Source organism: Lithobates pipiens, unplaced genomic scaffold, assembly GCF_037356315.1.
Source record: "Lithobates pipiens isolate NorthernLeopardFrog02 unplaced genomic scaffold, aLitPip1_a1.2 Scaffold_13, whole genome shotgun sequence".
NCBI classification, from domain to species: Eukaryota; Metazoa; Chordata; class Amphibia; order Anura; family Ranidae; genus Lithobates; species Lithobates pipiens.
This window is the reverse complement of record NW_027507718.1, coordinates 127,227,151-127,249,838: the sequence shown is the minus strand read 5'-3', so window position 1 is coordinate 127,249,838 and position 22,688 is coordinate 127,227,151. Positions and strand designations below refer to the sequence as shown.

The window sequence follows — 22,688 nt, the reverse complement described above, 5'->3', positions numbered from 1 at the left end:
TAATTCACAATACATATTTTTTTTAATGTATATTATTTGCTTCCAGAGCCTCTAATGGGTTTATTAACCTCACGGAAAAAGAAGAAATGATACCTCATTTTGTTAAAGATTAGCAACCCAAGGACAGAGCAAGTCCCTTGAAAGTTTTTCCATGACTTTGTATAATGGTCCTGTTGCTTTTAGTTTTTTTCCTTGAGTCAGCTTATGTTTCTCTATAAAGCATTGCCTGTTGCCTTGGCTACATTTGATTTTCCAGTAAGCCTTTTCACATATGTGATGTGTACCATTATTTTATATGTTCCATCACCTTCAATTGTGACCATATTGTAAAAACGGCTTATGCTTAACACCCTAAGTGCTAATACCTGCATCCCAAGCAGTACAGTCATAACTGCTCCTGTAGATGAAGGAGGAACTGAGCAATTATGCAAATTCTGGACTGACACATTGGAGCAGGAAGCTATTATGGTGAGGTAGAACTTGTTTTCCTGCTGCATTTCGAGGACACACAAAAAGAAGGAAAAAACAATGTCCTTGAAAAAACACAGAGGAGCCGAGCGTGCTTTGATAGGGGTGGGGGGGGGGGGGGGTTTCACCGTCAGCAACTGACATTGTCTGTTTGGAATAGATTTTTATTCAAAAGTTTAACAAACTTCTTAGGATACAACTAGTATCATATAGATATAGAAAGATCCATGCACCCTCAAGTGACCAAGTGACCCTCAAGTGACCAAGTGATCATTGTAAATATAGTACAAAAACCAATTGTAAAAGATAAATTCAACTAAATTAGGCTACTGCTTGCTCAGGGCATATATGAAATAATCATAATTACTCTGTAGGATAAACAATTTAGGAACATACATCCCTGCAACAGTTGATCCAACTGTAGCGCCATAGCATAACTAGAGATCGGACCACTTATCACCAAGGTTGATCTAGTACTTCAAGTCACTTCACGTCCCACATTGACTTCGAAAAATTAGAAGCTCTAGAACTCTCCATTTGCATACATAATGTAAATGTCATTAAACATGAAAAGAGAAGGAATGGAAAGAAAAAAAAAGAAAAAAAAGGGGGGGGGGGCAAAAGGAAGAAGGAAAGATTTAAGAAAGAAGCAGGAGTCAACTTCCTCGGCCCAGGCCCCTGACTGCCTAGTTCCGGGAACTATGGGGCTTGAAGGTATTTAATCCAGGTGGGCCACACCCTTTCAAATCTGGCTTGTTTGTCCCTGGGGATGCTACCCAGTTTTTCACTGACCATAATCCAAGAAAGTTTGTGTTTTACTAATGTGACATTGACCACGTGAGCTTTCTCAGAGTTCAGAGATGTCTAGGGATCTCGTCCAGCAGGTCTGCAAACATCTGATCTGATTAATATATCCCAATCCAGCTGCAAAGGCATAGGCATCTGTCCCCTTACTTATTTCACCATCCACCTCTGGCTCTAAGGTATAATTTTTTGCTGAACAGTTAACATGGATCACGCCTGTTGTTGCAATGCAGTGCCATTTATTCCAAAGCACCTTTTCAACGCACTTGTGTTGCAGAGTAGAACAACATGTGGAAATATGTATTATCATCTGCTGCACTGCCAAAGATACTGCATTTTGCCATGTTAATAAACTTATTCAGTTGAATGGGCTGCACACTTTATTGTGCAGCTTATCAAGTGTTGGTGCTAATACAGCGCAATAATGTGAACCCAGCTTAAAGGTTTTTTTAAATGAACACACACAGTATCTGCATAAGTTGGTGTTTTTCTTCCTGCAGTTCAGCTTTAATTGAGAAATAAACTAACTGATGTCAATTCTTTGTTTCTCTGTTTTTATTTTTAAAGGATAAAGTAGTTAAAATAATTAAGCAGCATAGTAATAAAAAGATTATCAGATACCGTCTGCAGTAATATCCTGATATATTTAAACTAATGTAACAGTAAAAGCACTAATTGAATATAACACTGCCTTGAAGGGTCTAAATATTCTGTTAAAGTGGGCTTAGCCTTTCACAATGCTAATCCACTATTTGAGGAACACTGCCTTTGTATGATACCATGCATAAACCAGAAATAATTTTTCATTGTTCTGATTTTCTAAACTGATAACATCTGATTTCTTGGTATAAATTCCTAAGTACGATTGCTCTTCATGATATAATGATGTATTTGCCCCTAGATATGCTCTAAGCTATACTATAACCTGTAATACACATTTCGCACCAAATTACCAGTCCAGTACTCCGCAGCAAGCCTAATATTTTTATCAATGAACACAGAGCTTCCTCTGACTGACTGAGGTGGAGATTGTGACGCTATCTGCCCGCTTCTCCACCTTAGCTATTCAGAACACGCCTCATGTTCACTGATAAAAGTACAAGGCTTTCTGTGAATGGCAGCGAAGCACTAAGCCTGACTCGATTTTGTTCCACCAGCAGAATGGGTAGTCTCCGTATCGCCACCATAACACAGCACTCAACGGATGCTACATACAGTTTCTACAGCACGGATCGTAGCCACATCAATTAGGAAAGAAAATAGTTTGCTTGCATGACCCAAGCAAACTAAGTGAAAGTAAACCTGGAGCGTGGCAGGACATAAATGTGTGAATACAAAACCACTAACATATGTAAAGAAGTGCCCTGGGGCCATCCTAAAATGATTAAAGAAAATTCTGAGTTTCAAAGTCAGAATTCAGAGATTAAAAATTTGAATTCAGAGTTTTAAACTCAGAATTCTGAGATTAAATGTCAGAATTCTGAGTTTCAATGTCAGAATTCTGAGATTAAAAAATGGGAATTCTCAGTCAGAAGAGGAGGCAGAAAAAAAAAAAAAAAAAAAAAATGGGAATTCTGAGTTTCCAAGTCAGATTACTGAGAATAAGAGTCAGAAAGCTGAGCTTGGTGGGCCCAGTGTTTAGTTCATCTATATTTTTTGCACACACACTGAATGCAGAAAGATAGCATTGTTGTTTTTTAACAATAGAAGAACATTTAATTTTCTAAAAAAATCAATTCTGTAAATTGCGTGAGAAAGGTCTATGAGGAATTTAAAGCCCAATAATTAATAATTAATAAGAGCTGTATTCTGTTTAAGCTATGTTCCTTGGGGTAACCCAGAATATAATCACATTTAGTTTATTTTTCCTCCTTTTTATGTGTTGTAGTGTTGTGTACTTTAAACTTTTTATCTACTGTACTGATATGGTGTATGAATGGATCAGACATTTGCCATGCAGATCCCAAGACGGGATATATTCGGCTGAAAGAATTACAAAGAAAAAAATGAACAACTGCAGCAACCTCTAAAATGCTTCCTTTTCCCTCCCTATACCCTTTCCCTTCCTCTATACCTCCTTCCACTTTCACTGCTTGATTTTCATGACAGCAGTTAGATACTATCTTCATTTGAATCCATTTATGACATAACAAAAAGGTTTGGGGTTCTTTCATTTCCAGCATGTACTGCGTTTTTTGCTCCGATGTTCATCTAAGCATGTTTACCCCTTAGCAATGGGAAGAAGTATGGTATTTCAGAGAATAAAGGCAAAGAAGAATGTAGAGACGGGGCTTATTTATAAAGCAGTGAGTGTGACAATTACCAAAAATTCACTGCAGGTCAATCACCCTGGTGCATGTGTTTAACTTACAGTGATTGATTTACCTGCAATGAATGTTTGGTAAGGGTCACATTCACTACTTTATCAATATGCCTCGAAGGATTTTGTATTTATGTAATTGTGATATTTTAATATACGATATTGCATAGAATTCTAAGCATGAATTCCTTTCTGAAGCACTCAAACAGTATTTTTCTTATTGATCATTGGTGTCTGTGTATCAAGGCAATATTAAGTTGGAAGTGGTTAAGCCTGCATATTCAGACTCTTGCAGGTCTTACACTGGAGTATTCTATGTTTTTGTAAGAGTATACTATATTGAGGAAGTTTAGTTGAAGTCATTTGTTTCTGTGTAACTTCACCTGTATCACAGGAACACAATCTTTCCTTCTTATGAAGTATAAGAAGTATCCTTGTTATGTTGTCACATAAAGTGACTAAACCTACAATGACTTTGTTGCAGCAAAAAGGTCATTCCCGTAGTTTACTTAAAACGTTGAACACACTTAAATAGAGAAAAAAAATCTTTGAAGACATTGGGACTTATTTAATAATGTTATATAATTATCTTATTTCAGCCCAAACCAACCAATCAAAGTATAGCTTTTATAGGTTTAGCATAATGAACCTAAAGAAAGAATGTTTTTGTGCAAGGTTACTGCATACCACTTTTTTTTTTGTTTGGTGTTGTCAAAGGAATCCATTGCGTACTGATATGAATGACCACATGTAAAAATAATGCTCTTTACAAAATGCTGTCAAAAAAGCCTTTCATACTGCCAAAAACCCTGATCTACTTTACCAGAAGTTCCACATTTCTAACATTCCAAAGTGCAACTGTGCCTAGACTGTGATCATTAATGTATATACCTATTCCTAACAAGCAGTAAAAGTACTTTAAAGCAAACCATCATTGACCTCTTGAGCTGCAGATACTGTGGGGCAATTCATAAGGAATCTTTTAATGTCATTATTCTGGGCACAGGTTCACTTTAATAATCAGTAAAGTCCACAAAGAATAATAGAAACAATGATGTAATAAAATATACCCAAATCTCACTCACAAACAGAGAGATCCTGTGTGTGCAGGGCAGTGTGGAAAAATACAGACATACTACAGATTCCCTCACAGCCATGTTTCACATCTTCTGTGAAGTACACAGCTCTTACTCCTTATATAATAGAGATGAAGGGAGAAGGGTTTGTAGTCCAAATCAAGAGAGCAGCCTATGGTGACAACACTGCTTGCTCCATTGATACAGTATAGTGAGTGGGAGGTCACCTTATGGCAGGAAGTGTATTCACAGGATCACAGATAAAATTACAAAGCTGCTGCATGTCAGTTTTGAGAACGGAGATCAGATTAGAATGCTTTGTTACAATTATATATCTTAATAAAAATGTTGAACCACTTTCTGACTGTCTCACGCCGATATACGTCGGCAAAGTGGCACGGGTGCACAAAACGACGTACCCGTACGTCGCTGCTTCATCCACGGCTAGATGGCCCTAGACCGTGGCATGTGTATACCCCACTTTTAAGTATGCAATGGAGTTTATTTACTAAAGCTGGAAAGTGCAAAATCAGGCTCACTTGTGCATAGAAACCAATGAGCTTCCAGGTTTTATTACCAAAGCTTAGTTGAACAATCTGGGGTTAGAAGCTCATTGGTTTCTATGCAGAAGGGAGCCTGGTTTTGCACTTTCCAGCTTTAGTAAATAAATCCCATTGCGTACTTAAAAGTGGGGTATGCCTGTATGTATATATATATATATATATATATATATATATATATATATATATATATATATTTGTTTTATATATATATATATATATAACACATATATACAGATATAAACATATATAGTTATTATTTATATCAATCTTCAGGCCGGGTTCACACCTAAGAGGGATCTGTCGCACAGCAGGGGTTTGGTGCGTCCTGGTTCACCATTTCAGGTCTGATTTCAGCCTGAATTTTTTCGCTGAATACGGACTTGAAATGGACCAAAAAAGGCACATATTTTTCCTGCAAAATGCACCGGACCTGCTGCGTATATATGTGAACCTTGCTCCATAGAGAGCCAGTCACATTCTCCTGCTATGTGAAGCGAATTGGATGCGGTAAACCCACATCCACTTCGCATAGGTGTGAACCCAGCCTTAAGCTTGCTATTGCTGATATTAGGGAGAAAGAAGCCTCCTTCCTCACATAACAGCAGCTTCTCGCCCATATTCTCCACCTCTGTGCTGGAGAATCTGGTAGGAGATATTTTACAGAGATGGCCAGTGAGATCTTCAGATCTCACCTTCATAAAGTGGTCATCTGTGTAAAAGTGAACAACAGAAGGGTATGTCCTGTGATGAGAAGTGAAGAACATGTTCTCCACTCCTCATCTCAGCTTCATAAACTGGTACACCTGAGCGACCAGCCATGATCATCGGGATCTTGGCTCTTCTCTGTTTGATAAACGTACCCCTATAATACAAATCTCTAATCAGTATCTTAAAGAGGAAGTAAACCCTGATGGGTTTTACTTCCTCTTTGTTGCCCTGCAAAGGCAAAGCATAATGGGCTACTATGCATCGCATAGTGGCCCATTATGTGTCACCGCTGTCCCCTCTTCCAAGCGTCCATCTTCCTTCCGGGTATCGTGGCTCCGGCGCTGTGATTGGCCAGAGCCACGATAATAAACACAGTTAAATTTGTAGTGCTGAACTGTCCCCTCTTCCAAGCATCCATCTTCCTTCTGGGTATCGCGGCTCCGGCGCTGTGATTGGCCAGAGCCACGATGATAAACACAGTTAAGTTTGTAGTGCTGAACTAAAATGCATAGATTTTCTAAAAAAAATCATAAGCTTCATTGTAAAGATTATTAAATAAGATTATCAAGCCGTGTAATTCTTTTCATTTTTTTGTTTCCAAATAACATTGTAATAAAAATGGCCTGTCATCAATCTGCCTCTCTTTGCCTTGATAAGCAGACTCTACCAGTCTTGCAGCTGGTATGAAAAGAACCAATGGACTAACAAATATAAGAATAATGGGAATTCAAATCAATACATCAGAGGTTGACATTTTTTATATGTTTTTGTTTCCAACTGGAAATGGCACTTGACCCCATATCACCTGGATCCATGGGATGAGGGAACTTTTGCAAGTCATGAAGTTCCCGGATGGTTTCAGCATGCAGTATAGCCTACCATCCATGTGCTTAAGCATGACCCTTACATGCCACATGTCTGTGGCATGCATGTGAGGGCTTTGATGAAATTTTCTTTGCCCACTTCGCTCATGACCCATGTCAGAGAACTTAGTAAGAAAAGCTCATTTTAAAAGCATGCAGTGAGCATGGTCATGTTTAAAGTATAACTCCATCTTTCTAACTAATAATACAGTAAATCAGGGCAGTGAAATTATAAACTCTGTAAATAGTAGTTATTATCTAGGCAAAACAAACTCTGAACATTCTTAGCTTGGGACAGTGGACCCCGGAACAAAATATGCAATGATTATTATTTACATTAGTTATTTTGCTGCTCTGTCTTGGCTACACAATAAAAAAGGTGGAGTTACTCTTTAAAGGCTCAGTCCTAAAATACAATTATTTATTTAGGTCATGCAGCACCTCTGTGCCAGAACGATGTTCTCCACAGTGTCCATTTTCTAAGACAACTTTTCCCTACTAGGACCAAAGTGTTCTAATAATGCTGATAATGGGGTTAAATCTTTCAGCAACTTCACAAGACATACAAGATATTTTAGAGTAGACAAAATGCTGCAGAAATCACTTAAACTTTTAAATTTATTTTATTGAAAATTCAGGGATAAAAGATCAGCAGTTTTTGGTGGTGTTCATTAAATATCTGGCACTTTTACTGAGAGCAACCAACCAGTTTTGTAGACTCTGCATTAGGTGTAAAGCAGACCAAAAAAAAAAAAAAATAATTGTGAAAGAGTAGTAAGGCAGATTTGAAGTGCCTGTGAGATGGGAAAAGTCCTATGGCACGCTGTGTCTGGGTTCAGTGACCTGAAGCAGAAATGTTTATTATTTGATCGCTACCCCTGCAATGCCTTCTGCACTCTGCTCTAGCAGTGTCCCAATAAATCACTTTTGGGGCTCTGGACTTATCCGGAACCAAAATGCTTTGAAACCTGCTGATTCCACTAATAACTATATTCTCACAAGTTTGGACACCCCAATTCTGCCTTCCTGTTTTTTTCAGAAGTAGGCAGAAACATATGTAGAGTGCCAAAGCAAATCCTTTACATTTGCTTGAGCATTGCATACAATTATTCAACATGACAAGAGAAAAAATATTATTACATTGTAAAATTCATATGACAGATTACAGTCGCTTGTGGAGGCCAAAAGTAACACCCAAAGCTGCAGAGGAAAAATATCTACAGTAGTAGATATAGTCAGTGGATTTCCTTATGGTCATTCACTATACTTTTGGTTTTATAGCCACCTAAACAGTACAGATATTTATTGGAAATTTTGTAGATTAGTGGTCTCCAAACTGCGGCCCAGGGGCCAGATGTGGCCCTTAGCCTGCTTTTAGCTGCCCCTGAGGGCAATATTTCATCCTCTGACACCATTAATGCGGAATAATTACTCCACTGACATCAACAAAGGGGCACAATTCCTCCCAATGACACCATCAATGGGGCACAGTTCCCCCCAGTGACACCAACGGTGCGGCATGATTGTTCCCACCCAATGACATGACATGATGGGTTACTGTTTGCTCTTACTGATGCCAGGACATTTTCTACTTCCAGTGTCCAAAGACCAGCTCCCTAAAACCGAAGGACTGAAGGACATTGGCCCTTTGTTTAGAATGTTTGGAGACCCCTGCTCTAGATGTTCATTATTCTCCACCAACTTCTCTATGTGTTCATGTTTCACCAGCATCCCTCTAAAAGTAAACGTTTCTCCAGTATCCCTCTAGATCTGTGGTCTCCAAACTGTGACCCTTAGCTTGTCTCTATTAGGCCCTTGGGACACTATTCCTCACACTGAAACAGGGAACTTTTCCTTCTACACTAACAATTGGGCATTATTTCTGTCACTGATACTGATAATAGGACATTAGTCCTACCACTGACCTCAGCAATGAGGCACTATTCTTCCCACTGACACCATTGATGGGGCACTATTACTTTCTCTGATACCAACAGTGGAGCACTATTCCTCCCAATAATACCAATGATGGAGCACCATTTCTTACCCTAATACCAACAATGGGGCAATATTCCTTTCACTAATACCAATGATGGGGCATTCTTTACTCCCATTGACACAAGGGCATTTTTCTACTCACAATGGCCACAGTCCAGCCCCCTCAAAGTCTGAAGAACAGTAAACTGGCCCTTTGTTCAGAAAGATTAGAGACCCCTGGTGTAGATTAATAATATCAACAGGCTAAACTCAGAAGACACTCTTGGTAGTAATTTGCTTTCATTTAATTTAGCTTAATTTAATTTCTTAGCAAAGATGTTATAGATTTCTGCATCTTTTAGTTTAATAAAAATAATGTTTTGATTAATATTCAACTCTTTCTGGCCAATTAAATAATTAAACTGCAAAACTTATTAATATGTGGAATATTAGTTCACTTGGGTCCTAGAGAAAGAAATTTATTTGAATAAGCAGTACTGCAGGACTGAGCTTTAAACCCTTCAGGTGTCAGAGTTTGGGCACGTTATCTTTGACATCAAATGAGGTTGGGTGAATCCAGCCTATACTACATTCACTTGAAAATGCTGCATGACAGGCGTTTTAGAATTTAGAAAAAAATAAAAAATACTCCCCCCTGCTAGACTAACTTATTCTGCTATTCCTCTCTTTACTCTCCCGACAGGTACCATGACAAACAGGAGGTGACCAGTAACTTCCTGGGTGCCATGTGGCTGATTTCTATAACGTTCCTGTCAATTGGTTATGGAGACATGGTGCCTAACACATATTGTGGAAAGGGAGTCTGTCTGCTAACTGGAATTATGGTAAGACAATAAGCAGTTGAGCTACGTTCACATCATTCATTCCCCATTGTCTTTCTGCTTCTCTCTGTCATCCCTTCCTTTCATTCATCCTTCTAGTACCCTAGATCCAATCCTATAATCATTGTCTAATTTCTATCTCAATTTACGTTTTTTTTTCTTCTTGTTCCATGTTTGCAGTGAGTATTTCCTTTCCTTCCACAGGGTGCAGGCTGCACAGCTCTGGTTGTTGCCGTTGTTGCAAGAAAGTTGGAACTCACCAAAGCTGAGAAACACGTACACAACTTTATGATGGACACACAACTTTCAAAGCGGGTACTTAGCAGCTGGGCAGCTGGGATTTGGGTGGCTTGTGGTGGGTAATGTACAGTTGGATGGTTGAAAAGCATTGTCTACAGCTAAGCTGGTAACATACAGTAGCTCTGTTGTGCCATTTCGGGGAAAAAATTTTTGGGGACAAAACACTTAGGGGTCTATTTATTTAATGAATAATTTTCGCACAATGTTGATTGAATCTGATTTGAAAAGTGTGTAAATCTAGGGTGAAAGCTGTGTGAATCTTGGATAAAAAAATATAGTATTTATGGTTCCATATACCTCCTCATACGTGTATAGAAGCATGAAGAAAAATAGTAGTTGTGTGTAACCCACCTCCTACTCCTCAGAATCCATAACCGTCAGTGGTGAGCAGCACAGACATTGCATGGTTCTTTCCGACTCCTAGTCAGTGTCCCTGACCTCAGACCATTCTTAACATATTTTATGCATGTTATCTACCTATAAAAACCTCCCTTGGATAGAAATCCAAAAGCCCAGAGACTGCTGTTGTGTACCACTATCTTGGATGTGATGTCAGCAGTCCCAGCATACTCAGAACTATCACTCAAGTGGCACCCTATAAGTATTCCCCATTGCTCCTGCAGCAGCTACATAAAAGTTTATATAGGGAGGTGAAGGGAGAGGTTAAGGAGCAGGGCCAGTACAAACAGTAACTAGGCACTTCAAGAAGAGGAGAGGGCTATGACATGCAAGGAGGTCCTGCTAAGGATTTGACTATTCAGCAGCAGTCAAAATTTCAAAGATCGAAGGTACATCACAAATAAATAAAAATAAGTATGGAAAACACTAAGTAAGCATTTAAAATACTTGATTTTTGTGCTTTTACCTGAAATTTTAAGTTGGTGAAAGTGTCATGACAGAATGTGGGGGCTGCCATTGTTGACCATCTTCTGAAAATGCTAATTACTTGGCTACTATAATCAATATTCTTTGAATCACTAACATTGAACATGTATGCAGATATGGATATTTCGACTGAGATCTTTATCTGCATTTCCATGCATAGTAAAACAGTGGCAGTCTTTGTGTTGCTGTGACAACAGGTTTTCTTTAAGGATGGTCAAACACTGACAGCAAATTAATCTGTATGTCTGGAAATCATCTAGTCCAGAAACTTTTCCAGCTTCAAATTGCAATAATGTTGTTATTAGGTTATATTTACGGATATAAGGTGCTCTACTATTAGAACCTACAAATTTTGTTTAGACCAGTGTTTTCCTTTGAGAGATGAGTTTTAGACATTTATTTTTTATTTTTGTATGTTTTCAATTGTATAAACTGATTTTCTATTATTTTAATTATATTTACAAAATCTTTATTTTACGTATCAGTAGCAGTACATGCTGGGCTATCTTATAAGAATGCCTAGTGCTGGCTGCATACTTGTTGGCAGCCTTTAGATGACTGAATAATCCAGAAAAGTCCATCTCAGCTAAAATGGGAGGAGTCATACAAGTATGTGTAAAAAATATCTATGTATTTCACATCAGAAACACATTTTGAACTTCTAGAAGGAAGCTCATCTGCTTGGTAAACACCCCCTGCAGGCTGCAAGTGAAAAAAAAATATTTGGTAGTTATTACCTGCAAATTAGTTTTTGGAATTTTGTGGGCTCTCCAGCCTTTTTAATCTTCTTTTGACAACTTTTGCTTGATTATCTTTGGAAGCGAGGATAAGGGCTACAGGATACGCAAAAAAAGATAGCGGCAAAGATCCCTCAGCACAGCAGACCTCTCCAAGAATTATTTGGGCCTAAATTTGCATATATCTTTCAGTTTCTTCAGCCTCTTCCACAGGCCAATTAAGACTCTGTAGCACGAGATGGGCAGCCACCTTTTAGTTTCTTACACCTCTGCCACAGGCCAGCTTAGATTCTGTAGGCCCAGGTTCAGGTCCCCATGAAAAAAAAGTCCTTTTTCTTCTGGCTTCCTTCCCCAGGCAAAAGCCTGGGTTGCAAGGATGATAAATCCTCTCTGGGCAAGGGTCTGAAAGGCAAGAACCCCTCTAGAAAGTCACTCCATGCTGTGTTTGTCTAAAGACACACACAACCTGGCCCAGGAGTGAGCCAGCAGATGCGTCCCCATCAGCTTCCTATGGTGGTGTACCGAGAAGAGGAGGAGCAGAGAGCGTTGGTGGGGATCCCAGAAGAGGATGTTTGGGGCCACTCTGTGCAATACCATTGCACAAAGCAAGTAAATATACCATGTTTGTTATTTTAGAAAAAAATTAAGCTTTACAACCACTTTAACATTGTACTGTATATATGATGGCTGTGGCAAGGTCCTATACTGGAAGGGACTTTACTGTATGCTGTACTGCAACACTATGTTGTGCAGTATTGTGCTACCATAGTCTCGTTCTGAACAGACCAAGTACAACTTTCACTGTACATTCCACATAACACAATACTGTACACAAAGACAGCCATATTAGCCCGGCTCTCCATCCAATAAGCAGATCTGTTCATTCTATTGTATAAGTCTTAAAGCGGGGTTCCACCCTAAAGTGGAACCTCCGCTGATCGGATCCCTCCCCCCCTCCGGTGTCACAATTAGCACCTTTCAGGGGGGAGGGGGGTGGAGATACCTGTCAAAGACAGGTATTTACACCCACTTCCGGGCATAGACTCCCGTTGGAGTCTACGCCATTTCCTGTCCTGCCACGCTGTCTGCGGGTCTCAGAGACAGTGCGGAGAATTCCTATTGCGCTGCGCGACTCGCGCATGCACAGTAGGGAACCGGGAAGTGAAGCCGATTCGCTTCACTTCCTGATTCCCTCACCTAGAATGGTGGCGGCAGCAGCCGAGGGCCGAGCGATCAATCGGCCTCGGCTGCCGGCATCGCTGGAACCCGGGACAGGTGAGTGTCCATTTATTAAAAGTCAGCAGCTGTAGTATTTATAGCTGCTGGCTTTTAATATTTTTTTTTTTTGGTGGAATCCCTCTTTAATTGTGAGCAGGTTGGGAACTAGCAATGGGCATTGCATAAACCAAACAGCCATAAATCAAGACGCACCTGTACAATATTTGAATAGCAGAATACAAACCATGTTGTGCTTAAAACATGAGTTTGTGTTGTGTATGCAATTGGATGATGAAATTTCTGGTACACCAAAGATTTTGTATGTTTTGGAAACCTCTGTTATGTGTTATGTTGAAGGCTGGCCGTAGGCCAGCCTGTATTTGTAGGAGGAGCCTGAGAGGGCTATTTAAGCCTCCTCCTCTGTCAGGGCCAGTGTCGTTAGGGTTTTTGAGTGGAAGCACATTTTTTGCAGAGCGGCGGTCGGCCCTCCCTCCCTCCCTCCCTCCTCATCATCATCATCATCCCTGGGTCCACTGGCTGGTGGAGGCCACCCTGCCGTCACCCCCCTTTTTCCTCCACGTGTTCCAGCAGGGAGGGGGGTGGCGGCCTTCGGCAGTTGCTTCTCCCGACAATCCATCCATCTACTTCCCCCCTTCACCACCCACGGCTCTAGCTGGCTGGCATGCCACCCGCCCCCTTCTCCTGGTGCTCATGCTGGGGGGAGAGGGGGGGGCATCCTTCCTTTGATGTCCCGCCTCACATTCGGGGGGGGGGGTTTGTTCGCCTACTCCCCTTGCATTTAGCTCCACGAGGGAGCCACCCGCCTGGGGATCATCCGCCAGCTCCGCTCTCCATGCATCGTTCCCACAGGGAGCCGCACGCCTGGTGGGTCTCGAGAGGGGGGTTGGCTGGCTCCGCCCGCCGATTCTCCTGGTGAGGGGAGGTGGAGATAGTCGGCCGCCGCCGGCTACCCCTCTCGTAGGAACGGAGCACCTGCCGTTTCTCCTCATAGAGCGGGAGGTAATCGGACGCAGGGTGCCCGCCGATTCTCCTAGCGGGGGGGGAGGGGGAGGTAATCGGCCGCGCCGGCTTCCCCTCCCCCCCCCACTTGTGCAGGGTACCCGCCGATTCCCCTCGCTTTAGGCGTTTTCGTCCAGCTGCAGATATGTATGTAGGTTATTTCAATCATGTCATTTTTTTCTCTTTGATACCATCCCTTGTGTCGAGCCGCTAGATCCTCTCTCCCCTTGTTCATGGGGCGGCGGGGGAGGGGGTGATCCGCGGGGGGGGCGCCGATTCTCCTGGTGAGGGGTAGTGGAGGTGGTCGGCTGCCGCCGGCTCCCCCTCTCCCCTCTCGGGTATGGAGCGCCCGCCGTTTCTGCTCGTGGGGGGGAGGGGGAGGTGATCGGCCGCGCCGGCTTCCCCTTCCCCCTCACACATACAGGGTAACCACCGATTCTCCTGGCGGGGGGGAGGGGGAGGTATTCGGCCGCGCCGGCTCCCCCTCCCCCCCTCACATATGCAGGGTCAAGAGTGTAGTTAGTGAGGTGACACTGAGAGCGCCATATGGGTGAGGTACGTAGGTTGTAAGAAGCTGCACACTTCCATAGTGAGGAGGACTAAAGCTGACAACGCACTGATCGGCTTTTCTGTCACAGCGTTCTGTGCGGCTTTTCCGTCACAGCGTTCTGTGCTGCATTTCCATCACTACGTTCTGTGCTGCATTTCCGTCACTACGTTCTGTGCTGCATTTCCGTCACTACGTTCTGTGCTGCATTTCCATCACGGAGTGCGGTGCAGCATTATTGTCACGGCGTGCTGTGCAGCATTACTGTCATAGCGGTCTGTCCAGTTTTTCAGTCATAGCGTTTCTGTCCAGCATGTCTGGCATAGCGTTTCTGCCCCTGGATGCCTGGCGTAGCGTTCTGCCCCGGTTTGTCTGTCGTAGCTTTCTGCCCCAGGACTGCTGTTGTAGCGTTCTGCCCCTGGACTGCTGTCGTAGCGTTCTGCCCCTGGACTGCTGTCGTAGCGTTCTGCCCCTGGACTGCTGTCGTAGCGTTCTGCCCCTGGACTGCTGTCGTAGCGTTCTGCCCCTGGACTGCTGTCGTATAGTTCTGCCCCTGGACTGCTGTCATAGCGTTCTGACCCTGGACTGCTGTCATAGCATGCTGCCCCTGGACTGCGGTGGCATTCTGGACCAGGATTTCTTTCATGGCGTTCTGAACCAGGGTTTCTGTCATGGCGTTTCTGATCCAGGATTTCCGTCATGGCATTCTGAACCAGGATTTCCGTCATGGCGTTCTGAACCAGGATTTCTGTCTTTGCATTCAGTCTCAGCGTGTTTTCGGGCTTTGCATTTCTGGCCAGGATTCTGCTGTTGCGTCACTGTCGCAGTTTTTCTGTTATAGCATTTCTGGCCCAGGATTTCTGGCATTTCATTTATGCCTCAGCGTTTCTGTTTGGTTGTTGCTGTCATTGCGTTTTGCCTCTGTTTCTGTCACTACGTTTCTGCTTCAGCGGTTAGTTTCAGCGTTTCCTGTCATGGTGTTTTTTCATCATGGCATGTTGTGTTTCTGTCTCAGCGTTTTCTGTCTCAGCGTTTTCTGTCTCAGCGTTTTCTGTCTCAGCGTTTTCTGTCTCAGCGTTTTCTGTCTCAGCGTTTCTGTCTTTGTGTTGCTGCCAGCATGCCTGTCATGGTATTTCAGACTTGGTATTCAGTCTGAGTTTCTCAGAGGGGCATTGTTCACTCATGGCATACTCTGGTAGTCGTTCGGCCTTGTTGATTATCATGTTCCATCGTGTCTGTGTCATGTTTGTACCTGGGTCAGGTAGCTAGGGCTCACACGTCAGGATCTGTCACGTCTATGGATCTATACGGGCTGAGGTTTTCGTTCATTAATTTATTGTTGTCCTCAATCTTCTCGCCCGTATACCATACGTCATACGTTGCATGTTCATTCACTACGTCTACCCACCACGGCCTGTGGGTACACTAGGCCTGAGTTTTCAGGTAATTGCCTGTCTCTGCACTGCAGGTTACTCGGACTCACTTCCACTTACATGTTGGGTGGGGGGGGGTCCGTCCGTCAGGTTCTTTTAAGGGCAGTGGTCTTGACTTTTCTGCTCATGTTTCATTCTCAGTTAGGCAGCGGGTATTGTTGTTCTCATGTCTGGTTGTCTGTCATTTCTCTAGTTTGTGTGTCAGGTTGGGCCGTCTTGGCAGCCATACCGATATCATCCATGCTTGCTATCACTTCCTTCAGCCTGGCCGTTGTTAAGGGCTTGTTGATTGGTGCTGATGTCTTTTCACCACTGGGCTCACCCTTGGGTCAGAAGCAGTCAAAAATGTTTTCCTTCAGTTGATGTCCTGTTGTGTTGAGGCCCTGGTTACTGCCCAGGGATGTATAGTCTCTCTCAGGGCGTTTGTTAAGCCACGTCCCCGTGACAGTCCTTGGGGGCTAGATTGGGCAGATGTCGCAATGGTTTTGGATTCCGCTCTTGGCTCTGATCTTGTTTGAACTTATTGCCTGGAGTTCCACTTAGAGACATCAGTCCAGTCGTCTTTTCCAATCCCCAGCTTGTTCCAAGTAGGGGGGGCTTGGGTATGTCTATTATGCCATGGGGACCATTTCTCCAGGAGGGAGTTTGGCCCTCCTTGGTTCAGGTTTCTGTCCCAGCTGTTGGGTTCAGGCTGTAGCATGACCCGATCGTATCCGTTGGGACCTGGGTCCTGCGTCCGGTTTGATTTCTCCAGGTTGACAGTATTATTGCCATGGTGCATGGGCCTTATCCGCTTACTCCATCACATCCATCAGGTTTCCAGCTTTTCGCACTCCTGCTAGTGGTCTTTTTGCCACTCACCCTCTTGCTGGATACGTACTGCTGCCGTCCGGGAGCACACCTTTATCCTTGATGGTTCATTACCTTCCCTTCTTCACCTAAATTTTGTGTCTTTTTGCCCTCTTCTCAGGCATACTGACCAGCTAGGCCAAGGCACACCTCAGGCCTTGGTTCTTAGGAGTATCACATTTCCCGCTTGAAGACTCTGACTACAAGTTGAAGGCTGGCCGCAGGCCAGCCTGTATTTGTAGGAGGAGCCTGAGAGGGCTATTTAAGCCTCCTCCTCTGTCAGGGCCAGTGTCGTTAGGGTTTTTGAGTTCCCACCCACCCGTTCCCCAGTTTCATACATTCTCATAGTATGTTGTTCTTATTCTTACATTCGGGATATGCCCTCTTCTCAGGCATACTGACCAGCTAGGCCAAGGCACACCTCAGGCCTTGGTTCTTAGGAGTATCACATTTCTCGCTTGAAGACTCTGACTACAAATGAAAGTTATAGTGTAATTTAGAGGAATTAGTGTAGAGCAGCCTTTCCCAACCTTTTCAAAATGGAGGAACCCATAAAATAACTTTCCTGTGTCAGGGAACCCCTGCTCAAAATGACTATATTTAAAACTCATGATCAGTGGAGGCTGGTGCTCAAAATGTTTTGGGGGAGGCCACAAACAAACTGAAAAATACTGAAAAAAAAACCATCAATTGCAGCCTCACTGTGCCTATCCAATGCAGCCACTGTGCCATCAATTGCAGCCACTTGTGTCCATCATATGCAGCCACTTGTGCCCATCATAATCAGCCACTTGTAACCCATCATATGCAGACATTTGTGCCCATCAAATGCAGCCAATTGTGCTTATCAGATGCCGCCACTTGTGCCCCATCAAATGCCGCCACTTGTGCCCATCAAATGCAGCCACTTGTGCCCCATCATATGCAGCCACTTGTGCCCCATCATATGCAGACATTTGTGCCCATCAAATGCAGCCAATTGTGCTTATCAGATGCCGCCACTTGTGCCCCATCAAATGCCGCCACTTGTGCCCATCAAATGCGGCCACTTGTGCCTATCAAATGCCACCACGTCTGCCCAGCACTTCTCCCATCTCAGTGGCGGGTTAGGGAGCGGGTGGCGGCGGCGAGCTGTGGGATGGCTCCTGTGTCCTCTATGCTTCCCCCTCCTCTGTTCTTCCATTCTGCTAGGCATCCAATAGGGACGTCTGTGCCTTCAGCCAATCAGGTGATGAGTATTAGACCCGTGCTTCCTAATTGGCGGAGAGGCGGTTCAGTGTTAGAAAAGCAAATATTAATTTGCTTTTCTAACACATCTGGGTGTACTGTGAGCACAATGCTCTGTGCTCCGAGTCCACCTTTTTTTGAAGCCTATTAGATCCTATGGCTCTAATCAGGTTGAATAGGGGGTGGCAGTGGCGACCATGGATGAATTCATGCATGAAACAACTTATTTGTTATATAGAGGTGTGGCGTGACAGAGGGGGCGGCGCCAGTGACCCCTGCTCATGATACATTAGTGTGATAGTCAGTGGGAAAAATGTTCCTTACACTTGTGGTCATTGACAAGAATTACACCCTTCAAGATAGCTACAAAGAGCAATGGATTAAAGTGAATTTATCTGAGAGGAAGAAATTGCACACTGCTCAAGGAACCCTTAGCAACCTCTGGATGAGTCCTCAGTAAAATGCCTTTTTTTAATGCTATATGTGTTTCTACTGGGGAAAATGTACTCACTTTCTTTTCCAGTCATATTGGTCACCAGGACAGGACATAAGGGGATTTTTTTTTGAGTGGAGACACGGACAGAAATAAAAGCCTGATAGATATCCTGAATCTTCTCTACTCTGTCTTTAACTGATCTTTCGCTAAAGTTGCACTTTAATGAAGCCCTGACCTGCTGTTCACACAAGTGTCCACCCTCAGATTGCATTTCAGAGGAGTTTGACAGGTGGTGAAGAGGCAATATATCTCTTCCTTACCAATACTTTTAAACCCTTAAATGCATTACATCTTGTTTTGGAGTGGTAGCAGTGAGGCCCCATTCACTTACATTGGTCTCATTTGGTGGGCGGTAGAGCCCGCCAAATATGACACAGGGTTGAATTCCTATAAAGTCCACAAAGCTTTGTGGCCAGTTGGCTCAGCAGTGTGTTTTTACTGTCCCACAGCTGCAAATGTAAATTAAACCTTACTGGCCGAATCACTAGATGAAAATAAAGGGCAAAAAAAGATGCACCCATCATATGTAAGAACTGGTAAGCTGCAATCTAGAAAATTTATGTTTTTGGGTTTAACTTACTCCAATTTGCACTGAACTGGTCAAAGCATGTCCTATTATTATAAGCTTAACCACTTGGTTATGCCATTAAGAAAACCTGGGAGATATGAACCTAGGGAGCACATAAGGAACCACTGAGTATTATTCCGTCACCTGTAGTATTGAGTTATGACCATTTTCTTTCCATATATTTACATAGTAAAGGTTTCAAGGCTTGCTTATTTCTTTGCTGCTATAGCAATAGCATTATATGTTGGAATGTGCTATGTTTTTTAACATTGATTACAACCCTGATCCCAAAAATGTTGTGACATTGTGTAAAACTTATATATAAACACAATACAATGATTTGCGAATCTCATAAACCCATATTTTGTTCACAGAAGAAAATAGAAAACATATCAAATATTTAAACTGAGAAAATTTACAACTTTAAGAAAAAAATAAATTCATACCAGACCCTTATCTAAGCATGAAGCCCAGAATCTGTAAGCCCCCTTTAACAAGGGAGCCCCCAGATCCCACCCCCCCATAGTATTCCTACTCATTCCCCAAAAAAATTAAACGTAAATAAAAACTGTTTTTGACAGGTTCTTTATTAAAACACCAAAAAAAGAAACAAAAAAAGAAATGCCCCCCCCCCCCCAAAGTAGATCAAACGTCAATCATGATGAATGCCGGTCTCTGACCCCAAAAAAATTAAAAATTCTGCACCCGATGAAGGCTCTTGCTGTCTGACATTTCTAAGGGGTGGGGCCACCCAATGACGTCGCTGGGTGACCCTCGCCCCCTGGTGACATCATCGACCGGGGAGATGCCGTGTTGCTGTAACAATTTCAAAATTACCTTTTTTTTTCTTAAAATTTTATATTTTGTCAGTTTAAACTTTTGATGCAGTATATTTTTTTATTTTCTATTGTAAATTGAATATTGGTTTATAATATATAATTTAATATAATATATTTTAATTTGCAAATCATTGCATTCTGATTCATGTAGATTTAACACAGCATCCCAACATTTTTGGAAGTTGTAATTTGGTTTATTTACCTTGGCTGTGTGGTTTCCACCAGTTTCTTTAACCCCCCTGGCGGTATTCCCGAGTCTGGCTCGGGGGGAAAATTCAGTACCATCAGCGGTAACCCCAAGCCAAACTCGGAATCTCATCGCTGGATCAAGGATACGTTTACTTACCTTGTCCCCTGTATCCAGCGATGTCCCCCTGCTGTGCGAGCAGCTCATCCTCCGCTCGATGTATCACATCACTGAGCTCCGTTCCCTGCGAGCATTGCGACGCACGGGGACGGAGAACGGCGCCAAATTCAAAAAGTAACACACACACATTACATACAGTATAATGTAATCTTACAGATTACATTGCTGTATGTAATTATTTCACATCCCCTTTGTCCTTAGTGGTCTGCCCAGTGTCCTGCATGCAGTTTTATATTATAAAAACTGTTATTTCTGAAACTGGAGATTGTCCATAGCAACCAAAAGTGTCCCTTTACGTCAAAAGTGGTTTTAGACCAGCTAGAATACAGTGTTAATAAATTAGAATCACTTGCAGAATTGAGCGATAGCGATTTGTGGGGAGATCCGTCATCAAATACTGAAAAGTAATGACAGTGACAATTCTGCAACTGAGCAAATTTCAGTGTTTTTGATTTGATTACATTATTTAATAATTTTTATTATTATTATATTATTATTTGGTATAATTATTTATAGTTATTTATTATATTATAATTTATGATTTAATTTTTCAAACTTTATCATACCTGGGATGTCTATTAGACTCTTGTTTGGACAGATTTAAGTGAGTTATTCCTAAGAATTACAGGACTACAATATAAAACCCCAAATTTCCATGCAAAATAATTGTACAGCTTTCAGCACCAAAAATCTGAAATAATCATACCGCCAGGGAGGTTAAAGGATAAGTTCATCTTACCACCCGTATTCAGTGTGTAACGTGTTATGCCGCGTACACATGACTAGAGGTCGACCGATATGGGTTTTTCTCTGGCCGATGCCGATACCGATATTTAGAAATCGCCGCGGCCGATGGCCGATATATGATGCCGATTTTTTTGGGCCGATATGTTAGGCCGATTATTTATTTATTTTTTTCCCCTTCATCTCATAAAATATAACAGACACTGGGGCGTTTTTCAGGCGCTTTAAAATAGCGCCTGTAAAGTGCCTGCAAAACGGCTCCCCTGCAGTCTGTGTGGAAGCCCCAAGTGCTTTCACACTGAGGAGATGCGCTGGCAGGACGTTAAAAAAAAGTCCTGCAAGCAGCATCTTTCGAGTGGTGTATACCGCTCCTCCACCACTCCTGCCCATTGAAATGAATGGGCACCGCTGCCGAAGCACCTGCAATGCGATTTGGCAGCGGCGCTTCACCGGCACATTTAACCCCTTCCTGGGCTGCTAGCTGGATTATAAGTGCCCCGCTAAAATGACGGTAAAGCGCCGCTAAAATTGGCAGCGTTTTACCATCAACGCCTGCTCGCTCCAGTGTGAAAGCAGCCTTAAGTGATACAGAAAATTTCTTACATTTATTAAACAAAACAAACATCCAAACAGTTCACTTGTATGTATAATTTAGAATGAAATATATATATATATATATATATATATATATATATATATATAAAAAAATTTATATATATTACACAAAAACAGGTAATCAAAACTTTTGGATGAAAAAAAATGGGCTAACTTTACTGTTTTTTTTTTTTTTTTAATCTGTATTTTTTCCGAAATAAATTGAGTTTGAAAAACCGCTGCGCAAATACCGTGTGACATAAAATATTGCAACAACCGCTATTTTATTCCCTAGGATCTCTGCTAAAAAAATATATAGAAGTTTTGGGGGTTCTAAGTGAATTTCTAGCAGAAAATACAGGATTTTTATTTGTAAGCATCAAGTGTCAAAAAAGATTTAATCTTTAAATGGTTAAACTGAAAACTCTACACACTGAGATGAGTTCATTCATTCAAGTGTAAACATTGTATGTTTTTGATCTTTTCTTGGCAGACTGCCCAGAGAGGAGACAAGTCCCTTCACTCAAGTCTCTAGGCAACTTACACTGACTTCTATTACTGAAGTCATTTGCACGTCGCGCTGAATATATCATCGGCCTTTTTTAACAGCACAATCGGCCGATGCCGATTAATTAAAAAACGCCAAATATCGGCCGATATATCGGTCGACCTCTACACATGACCGTACTTTCCCGCAGAAAAGGTCCGAAGGAATAATTTCATTGGATATTCCGATCGTGTGTGGGCTTCATCGGACTTACAGACAAAACCGTTTGTCTGTATGCTATTCCGACAGACCAAATACGACGCAAGGGCAGCTTTCGGCTACTGTCTATTGAACTTCCTTTTCTAGTCCCGTCGTACGTCATCGTATTCTAAATGAACGGACTTTGGTGTGATCATGTGTAGGCAAGTCCGTTTCAGCAGAACTCCTTCGGAAAGACCGTCAGTGTTTATTCTGACGGAAAGTGTGTATGCGGCATTATTGCTGCAGCTGCCCCCCCCCAATCCCTGCTGTAACAGCAGACTGGAGATCTTCTCCATGTGTCTGCTGCCACAATTCAAAAAAGACGCTGCCCCCACCCAGCCGCGTCACTCATTCACAGTGTTCTGTGAATGGGAAACTACAACTACCGACAGCCTTTGCAGCTGTTGGGTTGTAGTTCATTGAAAGTTCCTGTCAATGTGAAACTGAATGCTCGTAGGAGCTACATAGCACACATGATCTGCTGCTCCTGGGTGC

At 42.4% G+C, this 22,688-nt stretch overlaps 1 protein-coding gene across 3 annotated transcripts in view; it reads left to right on the top strand.

The window, feature by feature from the left end:
• Positions 1-22,688, top strand: part of KCNN1 (potassium calcium-activated channel subfamily N member 1) — a 210,757-nt gene that overhangs the window by 144,798 nt on the left and 43,271 nt on the right. For all 3 annotated transcript variants that reach the window (XM_077475545.1, XM_077475542.1, XM_077475544.1), the window contains exons 5-6: positions 9,483-9,624; positions 9,826-9,936. In XM_077475545.1, the coding sequence (XP_077331671.1) occupies positions 9,483-9,624; positions 9,826-9,936 (253 nt within the window). The remainder of the gene's footprint in view (positions 1-9,482; positions 9,625-9,825; positions 9,937-22,688) is intronic.